Source organism: Rhinoraja longicauda, chromosome 8 (assembly GCF_053455715.1).
Source record: "Rhinoraja longicauda isolate Sanriku21f chromosome 8, sRhiLon1.1, whole genome shotgun sequence".
Taxonomy (NCBI): domain Eukaryota; kingdom Metazoa; phylum Chordata; class Chondrichthyes; order Rajiformes; family Arhynchobatidae; genus Rhinoraja; species Rhinoraja longicauda.
The window spans coordinates 72,814,746-72,833,784 of NC_135960.1; the positions used below are offsets into that span (position 1 = coordinate 72,814,746).

Here is a 19,039-nt window from a genome sequence, read left to right on the forward strand (position 1 = left end):
AGACATTTAAAAGCTTTGATTTTTAATGGACTTGTCCCTTGAATACTTTATAGCAGTTCCAGAGGGATTTATGCAAAATTAAACTTTCCTGTGTTAGCTCATTGTTAATGGCAGCAAGTGGCATTTCCAAGGATTTCATCAGTGAATGGATATATTAATCGTGGGAGAAGTCAAATGGCAAATGAGTGTTAAACATATCACCCATCAGTTAAAATGCAGATCTTGTGTTTCTTCCTTATTGCACGAAAGCTGGGCGGGTGGGACTTAAAGAGACAAAAAACTGATAATGCCAAACATGTGTGGACTTTCCTATAGATATTCAGGTTGTAAATTAAATAGTCTTTCTGCAGTTCTGTCAGCTGGAGTGTGGTTGAGTAAGATTCAAAGGCACTTTGTTTGATTTAATTCGAATGAAGTTCTCATGGAGTACTCCATCACAGGTGAAAATGGATCATGTCCATGTACCCCACAGTTTTGGAATAGTTGGAATGGTTATCCAGTCAGTCTCATTATGATCAATCCACTGAGTGGATGACGAATCTCACAGATATGACATGGAACAGGAAACTTGAGGGGATGTGGACCACACACATTGCCGCACTGGTGGGTAAGGCAAAGCAGCGTCTTTACCACCTCAGACAGCTGAGGAAATTCAGAGTGTCTCTGAGGATCCTTCAGTGCTTCCACTCTGGGGCTGTAGAGAGCATCCTGTCCGGCAACATTACAGTCTGGTTTGGGAACAGCTCTGCCCAGGACAGGATGGCTCTGCGGAGAGTAGTGCGTTCGGCAGAACGCACTATGGGAACTACACTCGCCCCCCTGCAGGACCTATACATCAGGAGGTGCAGATCCAGAGCCAGCAAGATTATGGGGGACCCCTGCCACCCCAGCAACGGACTGTTCCAGCTGCTACGGTCAGGCAAACGCCTCCGCTGTCACGCTGTGAAAACAGAGAGGATGAGACGGAGTTTCTTCCCACAGGCCATCAGGACTGTTAACTTTTATAACTCCAGGGACTAAATTTTGTCTTAACTGTATTAACTTTATTTATATGCTGTAACTGTAATTCTTTTTGTGCACAATCCGCAGGCATTGCCACTTTCATTTCACTGCACATCGTGTATGTGTATGTGACAAATAAACTTGACTTGACTTGACTTGATGTTGATCAAAGTAGCCCAGAGCCTGATCCCAGTCACCATACAAGAGATTTAAAAGCGTCAAGTCAAGAGTGTTTTATTTTTTTATTAATCAATAATATTTATTGACATTTTAAAATAATATATCCAGCACAATAAAACCAAAACACAACCCACCACCAAAATACAAGACAAACAATAAAACTATTATACAACTATCTTACACCCCTTGTCCAAGATGCATTCAACCCCCAGCGGTCCCAGAAGCCCCCCAGGGTGCCCGTGGACAGCACGCGGTCCCTCTCCAACACCACCCGGGCGCGGACGTAACCCCAGAAACGGGGCAGGCGGCCGGCTCGGGCAGAGCCCTCTTCCACCTGGAAGACTGTTTTATTGTCGTGTGTCCCAGATAGAACAATGACATTCTTACCTGCAGCAGCACAACAGAACATGTAAACATAGTGCACTGTAAACAATATGATAAGCAGGAGGGAAAATAAATAAATACATAAATACTAAGATAAAATAAAATAAAAATAAAAATATCGTTTTATAACAGAACCCTTTTCCCCAGGATGGAAATGCCAGGGAGAAGCTTTAGGATGAGAGGTTTGCTGGAGTTGTGTTTCATACAAGGCTCGCCTGCTACTCACTTCTAACCTAGGCAGTGCATGTTCCTTTCTCACATATCAATTGAAATGTTATTGTACAGGCGGAAACAAGAGAAGCAGAGGGACAAAAGCAGCATGTATGGGCAAACTCAAAATAACGGAACTTATTTTGGGGAAATATAATTTCTGATCGAGATCTGGGTGTCCTAGTGCATCAGCCACTGAAAGGAAGCATGCAGGTACAGCAGGCAGTGAAGAAAGCCAATGGAATGTTGGCCTTCATAACAAGAGGAGTTGAGTATAGGAGCAAAGAGGTCCTTCTGCAGTTGTACAGGGCCCTAGTGAGACCGCACCTGGGGTACTGTGTGCAGTTTTGGTCTCCAAATTAGAGGAAGGATATTCTTGCTATTGAGGGCGTGCAGCGTAGGTTTACTAGATTAATTACCGGAATGGCGGGACTGTCATATGTTGAAAGACTGGAGCGACTAGGCTTGTATACACTGGAATTTAGTAGGATGAGAGGGGATCTTATCGAAACGTATAAGATTATTAAGGGGTTAGACACGTTAGAGGCAGGAAACATGTTCCCAATGATAGGGGAGTCCAGAACCAGGGACCACAGTTTAAGAATAAGGGGTAGGCCATTTAGAACTGAGATGAGGAAAAACTTTTTCAGTCAGAGAGTTGTGAATCTGTAGAATTCTCTGCCTCAGAAGGCAGTGGAGGCCAATTCTCTAAATGCATTCAAGAGTGAGCTAGATAGAGCTCTTAAGGAATCAGGGGGTATGGGGAGAAGGCAGGAATGGGGTACTGATTGAGAATGATCAGCCATGATCACATTGAATTGTGGTGCTGGCTCGAAGGGCCGAATGGCCTCCTCCTGCACCTATTGTCTATTGTCTATTGATCCAAAAGGTAAATCAAAAAGGGTTTTTGCTGCCAAGGGTCTTACGAGGACAAATATTCATATAAACGGCTTACAAACAAATTACTAAAAGTTAGTGTGCAAAAAGTTAAATTGCCAATGTGACCTAAAGGGCATTTACCCAGCGAAAGTTAACATAGAAACATAGAAAATAGGTGCAGGAGGACGCCATTTGGCCCTTCGAGCCAGCACTGCCATTCATTGTGATCATGGCTGATCATCCACATTCAGTAACCCGTGCCTGCCTTCTCCCCATATCTCTTGATTCCACTAGCCCCTAGAGCTCTATCTAACTCTCTTTTAAATTCATCCAGTGAATTGGCCTCCACTGCCTTCTGTGGTAGAGAATTCCACAAATTCACAACTCTCTGGGTGAAAACGTTTCTTCTCATCTCAGTTTTAAATGGCCTCCCCTTTATTCCAAGACTGTGGCCCCTGGTTCTGGACTCGCCCAACATTGGGAACATTTTTCCTGCATCTAGCTTGTCCAGTCCTTTTATAATTTTATACGTCTCCATAAGATCCCCTCTCATCCTTCTAAACTCCAGTGAATACAAGCCCAGTCTTTCCAAAAAGTTGAAATAGTAAAGGGAGACAGTGTGTTTTTTATAGTATTGTGCCTTGTTAGATCCTGAGTACCACAGTCCTCATTTGGATAGATTTAGGCATCACAAATGACCAAGGATTTAATAACAAAATCAGGATGGCTGCACATTGTAACTGGTAAAGCAATCGTGCAACATTCAATACCAAAACCGAATAGGGGACAATGTGCTTTGTAGTATGTGGCATTAATAGCTGGATTCATGACTCTAAATTAACCACAGGGAGTTGCTATAACCTGAAGATATTTAACTCCAAAGGGAATGCAGAATAAAGACATAGAATGGGTGACGTTTCGGGTCTCAACCCGAGATGTCACCCATTCCTTCTCTCCAGAGATGCTGCCTGTCCCGCTGAGTTACTCCAGCTTTTTGTGTCTACCTTCGGCTTAAACCAGTATCTGCAGTTCCATCCGACACAGAATAAATACAGTGTGTGCCAGCAATGAAGAATTCAGCTGCAGCAGCAAAGTGACAAGGGGAAGGGTGATGATAAGAGGTTGTACTAATTTAGCAGCTTGAAAAGTAAAGACAACATTCCGAGACATATTGGAGAGGCATAATCAGAATATAGAAATGATTATCAATGGATAGTTGCCAGTGATGTGTCTATGCAGAAAAAAATGGTGTTTTTCAAAAAGCATAAGTATTTCTGTATTGAAAAGTGTTGAGTTAGCATCAAAACCGCATGTCTGAAGAAGGGTCATAATCCGAAAGATCGCCTGTCCATAACCTCTACATACGCTGCCTGACCCACTGAGTTCCTCCAACAAGTTGTGTTTTGCTCAAGAAAAGCATACTGTTCTTTTGTGTGTTGGAAGAGCCATAATACAGAATTAGACGAGGGAGTTTGCACAAACGTCACTCGCAGTGCTTCAGAATTTTGCAATGGAACAGGTATTGAGTAGAGTTGATGTTAAGATCTGAGAACGCAGACAATATGTCCTTTCATTTCAAAGTGATATGAGGGAGTACTTTTGCAAACATAAATGCTGACATGCTTCCTGGCTGAGGTTTCCCCAAGTCATGTTGCTGGCAGTGAAGTAGACGTTTAAGCATTGCTGTAATGCAGGCACTACAGTAACAACCTCGCTGCACGGTGGTGCAGCGGTAGAGTTGCTGCCTTACAGCGAATGCAGCGTCGGAGACCCGGGTTCCATCCCAACTACGGGTGCTGTCTGTACGGAGTTTGTACGTTCTCCCCGTGACTTGCGTGGGTTTTCTCCGAGATCTTCGGTTTCCTCCCACACTCCAAAGACGTGCAGGTTTGTAGGTTAATTGGCTTGGTAAATGTAAAAGTTGTCCCTCGTGGGTGTAGGATAGTGTTAATGTGCGGGGATCGCTGGTCGGCGCGGACCCGGTGGGCCGAAGGGCCTGTTTCCGTGCTGTATCTCTAAACTAAAGCACTACGTGCCTTTTAATTAAGATTGGTGACCCCCTTCTAATGATCAGGTTTGTAGGTTAATTGACTTGGTATAAGTGTACAATTGTCCCTAGTGGGTTTATCTGTTCAAAGACTGCTTCCACTGCCCTCTTACCTACTGAGACGTTTAAAAATCGCACCTCATCTCCGCCTTGAATGGGCAGTTCCTCATTTTTAAGCTATTCCAAAGTCTCCCATTGAAGGTAACACCCTCTCCATTATCACTCTGTCGAGACCCCTCGAGATCTTATATTTCAATTAGTTGTTACATCTTTTGTAAAACAGCACATCTTCCGACTCACTGTGAAGAAATATGCCAGGATCTGCTGGTTAATTTTAAAATGATGCCAAAATGTATTTTTGATATCAAAATGTATGAAATTATGCCATTTCATCATGCACTGCCAAAGTGTATTGGACTACTTGTTATGTAGGAAAGAAGTGCAGATGCTAGTTTACACCGAAGATAGACACAAAATGCTGGAGTAACTCAGTGGGACCCGTCTGAAGAAGGATCTCGACCCGAAACGTCACCCATTCCTTCTCTCAAGAGATGCTGCCTGTCCCGCTGAGTTACTCCAACAGCAGTTTGTATCTACATTCGGACTATTTGTAGTTAATCGCCTTTGCCTCATTTATGACAATAGACAATAGACAATAGGTGCAGGAGGAGGCCATTTGGCCCTTCGAGCCAACAACGCCATTCAATGTGATCGTGGCTGATCATTCTCAATCAGTACCCCGTTCCTGCCTTCTCCCCATACCCCCTGACTCCGCTATCCTTAAGAGCTCTATCTAGCTCTCTCTTGAATGCATTCAGAGGATTGGCCTCCACTGCCTTCTGAGGCAGAGAATTCCACAGATTCACAACTCTCTGACTGAAAAAGTTTTTCTTCATCTCAGTTCTAAATGGCCTACCCCTTATTCTTAAACTGTGGCCCCTTGTTCTGGACACCCCCAACATTGGGAACATGTTTCCTGCCTCTAACGTGTCCAACCCCTTAATAAGCTTATACGTTTCGATAAGATCTCCTCTCATCCTTCTAAATTCCAGTGTATACAAGCCTAGTCGCTCCAGTCTTTCAACATACGACAGTCCCGCCATTCCGGGAATTAACCTAGTAAACCTACGCTACACGCCCTCATGACTCTTAATTTCTGTTTTTTGTACATAGGATGCGTCGATTGCTCACAGATTTCACGTAATGAGAGAGAAGCATCCGGAAAAATTCAACAGCAGGTAAAAGGCTGCTTTCTTACGAACCTTCTTTCCCCGAAAGAATGTACAAACATTCAGTCATAATGGCCCATATAACACATTAGAAAATCACAATGCATAATGAAAAATAGGAGAGCTTTTGCTATTCCAATTCATATTAGAATACCTAGCAATATTGGTGGAATGTATGCATCTGTTTCTGTTCATTGTTTCCTTGGATTTCATATGATTTAATCATCTTTTAGTAAAATCTGGCATTCTGGTACATAATAAACAAAATGCCACAAGGCCATGAAAACGAACAATCCAAATTAGGGTTGCTGATTAGATTAATCAATTAATTTTGGAGAGGCCTTGGATGATTAATATTTATGAACTTAATATTTCTGATGTTAAACCTTCAGTTGCGATTTTATTTTAATACAAAAGTGAGTGTAACAGTCATTGTGATAATTCATATTCCTGATTTCACATTTACTAACTGTGAAGCAGAGATTTGTTTGAATGTTCTGAAACCTAACATACATAAATCAAATATAAACCTATGATGAAGTGAAGTCTTTAAGAGATTCATGCATTCTGAACAGAACGGTTTAAGGGCCTGTCCCACTGAGGCCATTTTTTAGGCGACTGCCGGCGACTGTCATAGTCGTAGCAGGTCACCGAAAAACTAAGGACTGGACCCCCCCTACAACAATGTCTACGACAAGCTACAACAACCTACCACCGAGCGACGTCAAGCTACGACAAGCTACCGACAACTGGCGACCCAATCGTCGCGACTTAGGACGTCAAGTCAAGTCAAGTCAAGTCAAGTTTATTTGTCACACACATACAAGATGTGCAGTGAAATGAAAGTGGCAATGCCTGCGGATTGTGCTAAACTACAAACAGAATAGAAATTCTTTTTTAAAAGACAACACAAAAAATAAATGAATACAGTAAATTAGTCCCTGGTGATATGAGAGTTAACAGTCCTGATGGCCTGTGGGAAGAAACTCCGTCTCATCCTCTCTGTTTTCACAGCGTGACAGCGGAGGCGTTTGCCTGACCGTAGCAGCTGGAACAGTCTGTTACTGGGGTGGTAGGGGTCCCCCATGATCTTGCTTGCTCTGGATCTGCACCTCCTGATGTATAGGTCCTGCAGGGGGGCGAGTGTAGTTCCCATGGTGCATTCATCCGAACGCACTACTCTCCGCAGAGCCTTCCTGTCCACCTACGACCGCGCCTACGACAACCTACCACCACAGAGGCAACAACCTACGACAACCGAAGTCAACCTACGTCCACCCGCGACAAGCTACGACCCTGTCAGCGACAACTGAAGACAACTGAAGACAATTCACGTCATTTTGGCCTCCGGTTTTGACCCTGGCACCTGTCGCCGGTTGACGTAGGTAGCCGCCAATGGAATTCACCAAAGACAGCACCAGCGACAACCTACATCACCTGGTGACAACCTACAACAGCACCTACGTCAGGAGATGTCAAGCTACGATCATTGGCATCAAACCCACTGTCGCCGAAATTTTTTCACCATTCTGAAAATCTAGCGGCAATCAGAAAGACGCTACAACTCTTTGGAGATGACTCACGACCGTAGAGGCGACAGCCTCGTTGCCTGTAGTCGCCTAAACAATCGCCTAAGTGGGACAGGGGCTTTAGAGATACAGCATGGAAATAGCCTCTTCAGCTCATCGAATCCACACTGACCATAGAATTGAATTGAATTGAATAGGTTTATTGGCCAAGTTTGTACACATTCTTAGGAATGTGCCTTGGTGCTCCGCTCACAAGTAACAACACGGACATACAGTAAACAATTAAGAATAAAGCATTAAAACATTTAGAATAACACATTATAGTTTAAACATGTGAATGAAATAAAATACCAGAGCAAAAGGAGGCTGCAGACTTTTGGTTGTTGAGTAGAGCTGCTACTCGTGGAACAAAGCTGTTTTTATGTCTGGCTGTGGCTGCTTTGACAGTCCGGAGTCGCCTTCCAGGGGGAAGTGCTTCAAAGAGTTTGTGGCCAGGGTGAGAGGGGTCAGAGATGATCTTGCCCGCTCGCTTCCTGGCCCTTGCAGTGTACAGTTGGTCAATGGGGGGAAGGTCACCCGTTTACACGAGTTCCGTGTTATCCACTTTCACATCTACTCCCTGCACACTCGGGGCAGTTTACAGAGCCCAGTTAACCTACCGTCCTGCACGTCTCTGGGATGATGGGGGAAACCAGAGCAATCGGAGAAAGCCCACACAGTCAAAGGAAGAACGTGCAAACTCCACACACAGACAGTAGCCAGGGTCAGGGTCTCTGGCACTGTGAGGCAGCAGCTGTACCAGCCCCACCACTCTGCCATGATGGTGATTGCTGAACTGGAATAAGATATTATAAAATGCTATGTTGAAATGCATTACATTAAATAATGATGGCAACAGTGTACTAGTAAATAGTCACATTCAAAAGAGAATTGGTTGAGTATTTGAAAGGGGAAAAGTACAGAGTTTAATGGAAGGGGCAGGAATGTATGAATAATCATGAAACTTCTCCAAGGGCTGGCCATTACAGCTGGACAATCATGTTTACTCTTTTTTTCTAATACAACCATTAGTCCGTCTATTTTAAGTGCATTAGTAACAATCCTTTCTGTCTGTGGCAGCAGCTAAGTAGTGTACCACCGAGGCTTCTGGGCCACAAATCAGAGTTTAGTTTAGTTTAGAGATACAGCGCAGAAACAGGCCCTTCGGCCCACCGAGTCCGCACCAACCAGCGATCCCCGCACACTAACACTATCCTACACACACTAGGGACAAGGTTATATTTACACCAAGCCAATTAATCTACAAACCTGTACGTCTTTGGAGTGTGGGAGAAAACCGAAGACCTCAGAGAAAACCCACGCAGGTCACGGGTCGAACGTACAAACTCCGTACAGGCAGCACCCGTGGTCGGGATGGAACCCGGGTCTCTGGCACTGAAAGCGCTGTAAGGCAGCAACTCTACCGCTGCGCCACTGTGCTGCCCAATTTGTGCCATATATGTGCCATTAATCTGTTTATATATTGACTTTGAGATCCTAATTCTAAACCTCTAAGCTTACAAAGTTTAAACAGTACATACCAGAAAGCAGGAAATGAAAGTACGCAGTTAGCCAAATCACCAATGCTCAGAGACCACATGGCCCACAGGCTTTATTGAGAGACTCCTAGATATGCTTGCAAAGTAGTGGTAATACAAATGCATTAATGCTTGCCCACTGACATGGGGAACAGTTTTAGTGATAACTTGGCAGCTATGTCGTCAATGTTGCTTTCTTTCAATTATTGACTGAAGAAATATGCTGGAAAGTAGTGCACTTAAGTCATGCCTGACAGATCATGTTAATTGATCTGTGTGAATTAATGAAGGTGATTTCAAGGTGGATACAGCAGGTAGGAATGGCTTTCACCTTGCTGCTTCCAAAGCCTGTAGTTAGGGAAATGGCAGCAACAATGGTCAATTCTGCCGCTTGTAGCGGCTCCACTGCCAATACGATCCAGACTAGAACGGAGATGAGGAAAAACGTTTTTACTCAGATTTGTGAATCTGTGGGATTCTCTGACTCAAAAAGGCAGTGGAGGCCATTACACTGGATGCTTTCAAGAGAGAGTTGGATAGAGCTCTTAATGATAGCGGAGTCAAGGGATATGGGGAGAAGGCAGGCACGGGTTACTGATTGTGGATGATCAGCTATGATCACAATGAATGGCAATGCTGACTCGAAGGGCCAAATGGCCTCCTCCTGCACCTATTGTCTATTGTCTATTGTCTATTGACTACCTTTTACCTCAGAATCACTTTCCTGCACCAACCTCATATCACTTGTTTCCTTTAATATCCAAAAACATTTCAACCCCTGTCTTGACTACTGACTCACCTATTTTTGATTATGTGACACCCCCCTGCCTCTCCCGTTATAGCCCAGCCAGGGGAAAACATCCTCTTTGCATATCGCCTGCCAAGTGGTCTAAGAACTCAAAAAGGCAGTGGAGGCCATTTCACTGGATGCTTTCAAGAGAGAGTTGGATAGAGCTCTTAATGATAGCGGAGTCAAGGGATATGGGGAGAAGGCAGGCACGGGCGATTCAATGCGATTAATTCTCATTCTTCTAAACTCTACAATCGGTTTAATATCCTCTCATAGGACAGCACCCCCACTACCGTGCTGAGAGTCAATCTGGTGAACCTTCATGTTACCCTCGGTGGTGCAAGTATATCCTTCCTCAGTGAAGGTATCACAAAATGCTGGAGTAACTCAGCAGGTCAGGCAGCATCTCTGGAGAGAAGGAATGGGTGACGTTTCGGGTCGAGACCCTTCTTCAGTCTGATGTCAGGGGGGGTGGGACAAAGGAAGGATATAGTTGGAGACAGGAAGACAGTGGGGAAACTGGGAAGGAGGAGGGGAAGAGAGGGACAGAGGAACTATCTAAAGTTGGAGAAGTCAATGTTCATACCGCTGGGCTGCAAGCTGCCCAGGCGAAATATGAGGTGCTGTTCCTCCAATTTTCGATGGGCCTCACTATGACACTGGAGGAGGCCCATGACAGAAAGGTCAGACTGGGAATGGGAGGGGTAGTTGAAGTGCTCAGCCACCGGGAGATCAGGTTGTTAGGGCGGACTGAGCGAAGGTGTTGAGCGAAACGATCACCGAGCCTACGTTTGGTCTCGCCGATGCAGAGAAGTTGACATCTAGAGCAGCGGATACAATAGATGAGGTTGGAGGAGGTGCAGGTGAAACTCTGTCTCACCTGGAAAGACTGTTTGGGTCCTTGGATGGAGTTGAGGGGGGAGGTAAAGGGACAGGTGTTGCATCTCCTTATGAATGGGGGGAGGGGAAGGGGAGCAAGAGCGGAGCTGCGGGATGTAGAGAAGGCCCTAGTGAGAGCCTCATCTATAATGGAGATCAGACAAGTAGACAATGCACAAATACCTCATGTTATAGACAGACACAGCATGGTAATAGCCCCTTCCTCCCATAAATTCTGCTTAAGTGTATGGAACAAGCTGCTAGAGGAGGTAGTTGAGGCAGGGACTATCCCAACGTTGAAGAAACAGTTAGGCAGGTATACGGATAGGACAGGTTTGGAGGGATATGGTCCAAACACAGGCAGGTGAGACTAGGGTAGCTGGGACATTGTTGGCTGGTGTAGGCAAGTTGGGCCGAAGGGCCTATTTCCACGCTGTATCACTCTATGACACTATGGTGTTACATTTGCTCCCTTCCAATCTTGCTCCCACGTAAGTTTTCCTAAATACGTGGAATTTTTCAATATGTCTCACCTAGCTTTACTGAAGAATAATTTACAGTAACCATCAACCTATCAGCCTACCTTTTCGATGCGTAAGGAAAATCGAGCATGCTGGGGAATCCACAGTGTAGTGGAAGGATGTGCAAGGTCCACCCACACACCACTGGAGACCAGGATTATGCCCGATTCCTGGAGTTGTGAGGTAGCTTGGGCTCGGTACCATCCCTAGCTCTGGGCATTTATTAGATTTCATTCCCCGTCATTTCTACATTACATTTAACTAATGCAAACATTTCTTCTAAACAAAGACACTAAATGCTGGAGTAACTCAGTGGGTCAGGCAGCATCTGTGGAGAACATGGACAGGTGACGTTTTACAGAGTGCTGGAGTAACTCAGCGGGTCAGGCAGCATCTCTGGAGAACATGGATAGGTGACGTTTCAACCCAGAAATTTCATCCATCCATTTTCTCCAGTGATGCTGGCTGACCCATTGAGTTACTCCAGCACTTTGTGGGGGTTTTTTGTAAACGAGCATCCACAGTTCCTTGCTTCTGTGAATTTCTTCAGGCTGCTTATTCACTCTCGATCAGTTGTTCTCCAATATTTCCAGCAGGCCTTCTACCTTCATTCCTGAAGATGGACATAGAATTTTGATTTCGTTTATTTGCCGTTTCCTTATTTCTTAAAGTAATTTCCTCTATCTCCTAATCTGGAAGGAATCCACATTAACTTTACCAAATAAAATTCCTTTATAAACATCTCTATAAGCTTTTACAATCTGCTTAATAGTCATAGAGTGATACAATGTGGAAACAGGCCCTTTGGCCCAACTTGCCCACACCAGCCAACATGTCCCAGCTACACTGGTCCTACCTGCCTGCGTTTGGTCCATATCCCTCCAAACCAGTCCTATCCATGTACCTGACTAACTGTTTCTTAAATGTTGGAATAGTCCCAGCCTCAACTACCTCCTCTGGCAGCTTGTTCCACACACCCACCACCCTCTGTGTGAAAACGTTACGATATGATACCATACGGTAGAACTTTATTTATCCCAGGCGGGAAATTGATCTGCCAACAGTCATAAAACACAAGATACATGAAAACATAAAATTAAAGTGGTGGGTGGAAAGGATTGGGGATGTACAAAGTTTGGGGGGGAGGGAGAGGGGGCAGTCAGTCTCAGTCTCAGTCTCCCCCTCGACAGAATGGGGGGAGTTGTACAGTTTGATAGCCACAGGGAAGAAGGATGTCCTGTGGCGTTCGTTCTGTGCTGCATCTTGGTGGGACCAGTCTGTTGCTGAAGGTGCTGCTCAGGTTGACCAGTGTGTCATGGAGGGGGTGAGCTGTATTGTCCAGGATGCTCCGCAGTTTGAGAAGCATCCTCCCCTCCAAGACCACCTCCCGTGAATCCAACTCCACCCCCAGGACGGAGCCAGCCTTCCTGATGAGCTTGTTGATCCTGTTGGTGTCCGTGGCCTTCGCCCTGCTGCCCCAGCACACGGCAGTGAAGAAGATGGCACTGGCTACCACCGATTGGTAGAACATCTGCAGCATCTTACTGCAGATGTTGAAGGAGTAGAGCCTTCTCAAACAGTACAGCCGTCTCTGTCCCTTCTTGTACAGGGCCTCAGCGTTCCTGGACCAGTCCAGTTTACTGTCCAGGTACACTCCCAGGTATTTGTCCTCCCTGGTAACCTGCACATCCACACCATTGATGGAGACAGGGGTGTTCCTCTCCTCCTAAGGTCCACCACTAACTCCTTCATCTTGTTGGTGTTGAGCTGCAGGTGATTCAGCCCACACCACTCAACAAAGTCGTTGACCACACCTCTGTGTTCAGCTTCCCTCCCCTCACTGATGCAGCCCACAGTTGCAGAGTCATCTGGAAACGTCTGCAGGTAGCAGGAGACGGAGTTATATCTGAAGTCCGAGGTGTAGATGGACAGGAGGGGAGAGAGGACCGGCCCCTGTGGGGCCTCTGTGTTGCTCACCACCATGTCCGAGACACAGTTGTGTAGCCTGACATACTGTGGTCGTCCAGTCAGGTAATAGGTGGTCCAGGACACCCAATGGAGCGTCCACCAGCATCTTCATCAGTTTGCTCCCGAGCAGTGCAGGTGGATGGTGTTAAAAGCACTGGAGAAGTCAAAAAACATGACTCTCACAATGCTTCCCGGCTTATCCAGGTGATCATAGGAACGATAGTTACCCCTCGGATTCCTATTAAATCTTTTCCCTTTCACCTTAAACCTATGTCCTCTGGTCATCGATTCACCTAGAGAGACTCTGTGCATCTACCCGAACTATTCCTCTCATGATTTTGTACACCTCTATAAGATCTCCCCTCATCCTCTTGCGCTCCATGGAATAGAGACCCGGCCTACTCAACCTCTCCCTGTAGCTCACACCCTCTAGTCCTGGCAACATCCTCGTCAATCTTTTCTGTACCCTTTCCAGCTTGACAACATCCTTCCTGTAACATGGTGATGTTGTGTTATGTTGCCTGCTACTTTATCTTGGATTTCTACTTTACTTTTTCTTGGTACTCCTTTGCTGTATTCCAAAATTTTCCCAAACTTAAGACTTTCTGCTCTCTCTTGAAACATTAGTTTGGTTTAGTTTCGAGATACAGCGCGGAAACAGGCCCTTCGGCCCACCGAGTTCGCACTGACCAGTGATCCCCGCACACTAACACTATCCTACACACACTAGGGACAATTTATATTTATACCAAGCCAATTAACCTACAAACCTGTACGTCTTTGGAGTGTGGGAGGAAACCGAAGATCTCGGAGAAAACCCACGCAGTCACGTAGAGAACGTACAAACTCTGTACAGACAGCACCCGTAGTCGGGATTGAACCCAGGGCTCGGGCGCTGTAAGCGCTGTGAGTCAGCAACTCTACCGCTGCGCCACCGTGCTGCCCACATTACTTTGATAAAAACACAGATTAGAACTTAAGTAGCATTGAAATTGATACTGAGCATTTTAATTGTAAGTGCCTTCAATTTTATACGTCCGAGAGAAGATTTTTTGTTTGCAATTGGTTTGTGGGGAAACTGCTCATCAAAGTAGCCTGCAAGTGTTCTGGAGATAAAAGCCCCTTTGAGTCACTTATGTGTAGAAGTTCATGCTGGAACTTTAATTATTTCTGTAGCCATTAAGAATATTATCAAGTAGACTGCAGTTACCACAGCAGATAATATAAGCCTGCCAGTATTTTCAACTAACGTTTATCAGTAGCAAATGTTCAGCAAAAGGTCTTGAAATTCCTGCTGAAACTGCATCCATATTAATTACAGAATTATTATTAATTTTACGTCTAAATGTACAGCTAAGGGCAGTCACGGTGGCGCGGCGGTAGAGTTGCTGTCTTACAGCGAATGCAGCGCCGGAGACTCAGGTTCCATCCCGACTACGGGCGCCGTCTGTACGGAGTTTGTACGTTCTCCCCGTGACCTGCGTGGGTTTTCTCCGAGATCTTCGGTTTCCTCCCACACTCCAAAGACGTACAGGTTTGTAGGTTGATTGGCTGGGCAAATGGAAAAATTGTCCTTAGTGGGTGTAGGATAGTGTTAGTGTGCGGGGATCGCTGGGCGGCACGGACCCGGTGGGCCGAAGGGCCTATTTCTGCGCTGTATCTCTAAATCTAAAAAAATCTAAAAAATCTAAAATCTAAGTTTGTAAATGATTGTCATGGGGATAGGTGTCACTTCAGTCGTGCCACACGCAATACAGAAGCTATACAATAACCAGATCACTAGTTATTGGAAATGAGGTGCAGAATTTAACTGGGTGAAATGTTTTGGTCTTCACCTTATACTGGTTGTACATCAGGGATGCAGAATGTAGATCAGACATCATACTGGGCATTTTGCTGGAAATAAACGTGCATGTGCCCACGATTCTGTCCCCCGTGCTCTCACCTCTTCTTCCAAAATGTTCTCCTGCCTCGTCTGGTCATGGCTGTGAAGGATTTTGGAGCAACCATCCGCTCCACCCGCTAACGGAGATGTGATTTTTCTCCGTGTCGTATCTCCGTCCTCACTGCGGCCTAACATCGAGGAGTTGGCGGCCTTTCCTGGAGGCTTGAGCGGCGTGGACTTTAACATCGCGGAGCTGCGATCCTTTGCTGAGGATCGACTGTGGAGATCTCCAACCGCGGGGCCTGTGGACTTTAACACCGTGAAGCCCGCGGTCTCTGGTAAGAAGAGGCCGACTCGGGAGCTCCATGCCGCGGAGAGTTACAACCGTCCCGACGCGGGAGTTTCGATCATCCCGACGCGAGGGCCTCGGACAGTCGGCAGCGGCGACTGCGGACGGTTCAACAGCCCCGACTGGTGGGTGAACAAAGAGGAAGACGGTTGGACTTTATTACCTTCCATCACAGTGAGGAATGTGGAATCCGCTGTGGTGGATGTTTATGTTACATTTTATTTTATGTGGCTGTGTGTCTTGTTGCTTTTCACTTAGTGTGGCTGTATGGTCACTCAAATTTCACTGTACATTCATTGGTGCATGTGACAATACATTTAATCTTGAATCTAACTGGTTCAGTGCAACACATTTTCACCAATTCCCACTTTTACCACTATCTGGTATTTAGTTCAAAGATTGCGTTCCAGAGCAGCCGAGTAGCTGCCTCCCAGCGCCAGTGACTCGGGCTCCATCTGACCTCTGCCATGCCTTTGTGGAGTCTTCATGTTTTCTCTGAGGCCACTTGGGTTCTCTCTTGGTGCTCATACTTCCTCCCATATCCCCAAGATGTGCAGTTGGAGGTATAATTGATGATAGACCAAGTGGACCAGTTGGGCCCAAACCTCTCCTGCATTGGTGCAGCACCCTCTCCGCCCTCCCCCTTTCCTCCCTCCCTCCTCTCCCCCCCTCCCATCCCCCTCAACCCCCTTATCCTCCCCCTCCCTCCACCCCATCTCCCCCCTCCCCCCTTTCCCCCTCCCCCCTCCTTCCATCCCCCCTCCCCTTCCCCCTCCCTCCCCCCCTCTCCACACCCACTCCCCACCCACCTTCCCCTCCACTTCGCCCTTCCCTTCCCCCCCCCCACTCCATCCTCCTCAACCCCCGTTATCCTCCCGTCACCTCCCTCCCTCCCTCTCTAGGAGATAGATTTAAACTTTAAAATGTGAGTAACTTTAAAAATATAACACCGATTTCAATGAAACTTCTTCCATCAGCACCAAAGGGACGACGGTGAGTAAGGTGGGCCTACAATTGTCGCGCTATCGTGTACCATTTTGGCTGTAGTTCAGGAACAAACAAACAAACAAACAAACAAACGAGAGTTTTAGTGTATAGATGGCAAACGTATGCTCGTGTAGGTAGGTGGTATCAGGAAGTCGATGGGCAGGTGAGGGAGGACAGCTTACAGGAAAATAAGTGTGGGTGTAAATGTTAGCGATGGTCTGGGAGCCGCTCGATGGACTGAAAGTCCTCCTCCTTTGTGGTGAGGATACATGGGCAATCACCTGAGCCTGGCCAATACCACAAGTAATCAAGAATTTTATACTTTTTAACATATTTAGTTTAGTACAGTTTAGTTTATTGTCACGTGTACCGAGGTACAGTGAAAAGCTTTTGTTGCGTGATATCCAGTCAGCAGAAAGACAATACATGATTACAATCGATCCATTTACAGAATACAATGTATTTGCGGTGTATTAGTGCAAGGTAAAGCCAGCAAAGTCCCATCAATGATAATCCGAGGGTCACCAATGAGGTGCAGCACTGCTCTCTGGTTGTGGTAGGATGATTCAGTTGCCTGATAACAGCTGGGAAGAAACTGTCCCTGAATCTGGAGGTGTGCGTTCTCACACTTCTGTAACTTTTGCCTGATGGGAGACGGGAGAAGAGGGAGTGGCCAGGGTGCGACTGGTCCTTGATTATGCTGCTGGCCTTGCCGAGGCAGCGTGAGGTATAAATGGAGACAATGGAAGGGAGGTTGGTTTGTGTGATGGTCTGGGCTGCGTCCACAATTCACTGCAATTTCTTGCGGTCTTGGATGGAGCTGTTCCCAAACCAAGCTGTGATGCATCCTGATAAAATACTTTCTATGGTGCATCTGTAGAAGTTGGTGAGAGTTGTAGGGGACATGCCAAACTTTCTAAGCCTTCATTACATAGATAATCTAAGCAATATAATGATCTTATATGCTCATTTATACCAAGGTAAATTTGAAGCAGTTCAGGCCACACTAGTTAGAGTCATGGAGTGATACAGTGTGGAAACAGGCCCTTCGGCCCAACTCGCCCACACCGGCCAACAATGTCCCAGCTACCCTAGTCCCATTTACCTGCTGTTACTCCATAACCCTCCAAACCTGTCCTATCCATGTACCTGTCCAACTGTTTGTTAAACAATGGGATAGTCCCAGCCTCAACTACCTCCTCTGGCAGCTTGTTCCATACACCCATACATCCACACAAAATGCTGGAGGAACTCAGCGGGACGGGCAGCATCCTTGGATAAAAGGAATGGGTGATGTTTTGGGTCGAGACCCTTCTTCAGTCTGAAGAAGGGTCTCGACCCAAAATGTCACCCATTCCTTCTCTCCCGAGATGCTGCCTGTCCCGCTGAGTTACTCCATCATTTTGTGTCTACCTTCGGTGATCAGTGATTGGGCAGTGGTCAGGTGATGGGTTTGGGCAGGTAATGGTTAACAAAGTGCTGGGCACTGATGCTGGATGGGTAGTGAAAAGTCTTAGACAAGGATTGGAACCAGAGACAGTAGGAGAAGAAGAGGACGGGAACTAACCTGAAGAACTAACCGTCTGAGCTGGGTTCCCATCTCCAAACTGGGACCATCTCACTCAACTTCATTTTGAATCATGCTTCACATAAACTCTAAAAAAAAAGTTTTTACAGGAGTGGCTATAATATGAAAAAACAACTACAAGAACATCTCAAAAGTAGTGCGTAGATTTGGGTTGCGTGCAGTAGAATCCCACAACAGAAGTAAAGTCTGAAGAAGGTTCTCGACCCAAAATCTCCATGTAAGTGAGACAGTCTCAGCTGGGGAGTTCTTCCAGCCATTTCATCCAGGATCTCCAGGCCTTTCTCATCAGGGTCTGAAGAAGAGTCTCGACCCGAAACGCCACCCATTCCTTCTCTCCAGAGATGCTGCCTGTCCCGCTGGGTTACTCCAGCACTTTGTATCTATCTTCGGTTTAAACCAGCATCTGCAGTTCCTTCCCACACAAGCACAGGGTCTTCTTTGTGTAAAAACACCGGGAATGAAAATCCAAGCCATCAATCATTTCACATAAAACTCCCCATTCAGTTGCATCGATTTTTTTTATTGAAGTGTGAAAGTATCGTGGACAAAATTATGATGCTGTGCGAATTAGTTTCTAGGCATGAGTTTAGTTTAGATTTTAGTTCAGTTCAGTATAGTTTATTGTCAGGTGTACTGAGGTACAGTGAAAAACTTGTCACCATCTGAAATAGGGTCAGCACATCCATGGATACCTCTAAAGAAGAAACTAGTTAAGCACAGGAGGGGAAACATGATTGGGATCTGCTGATCGGGTTATTAATGTATCACAAAACGCTGGAGTAACTCAGCGGGTCAGGCAGCACCTATGGAGAGAAGGAATGGGTGACGTTTCGGGTCAAGACCCTTCTTCAGACTGATTACTTAATGGGTCGAGACCCTTCTTCAGACTGATTACACAGGTTACTTAATGTAGTGTGGCGTTGGAGCTGGCGTTAAGCAGAACAACAGCCCTGTTAACTCCTCCTGGATATCCAGTTTGTGCAGTGAGACTTTTGTAATTTAACTAAAATATGATATGGGAAGATACAAGAGATT

At 45.9% G+C, this 19,039-nt stretch overlaps 1 protein-coding gene across 1 annotated transcript in view; it reads left to right on the forward strand.

Annotated features, from left to right (window-relative positions):
* dgkg (diacylglycerol kinase, gamma) overlaps window positions 1-19,039 on the forward strand; it is a 389,823-nt gene that overhangs the window by 221,204 nt on the left and 149,580 nt on the right. Inside the window, exon 17 of the mRNA XM_078404272.1 lies at window positions 5,876-5,940. Coding sequence (XP_078260398.1) covers window positions 5,876-5,940 — 65 coding nt within the window. The remainder of the gene's footprint in view (window positions 1-5,875; window positions 5,941-19,039) is intronic.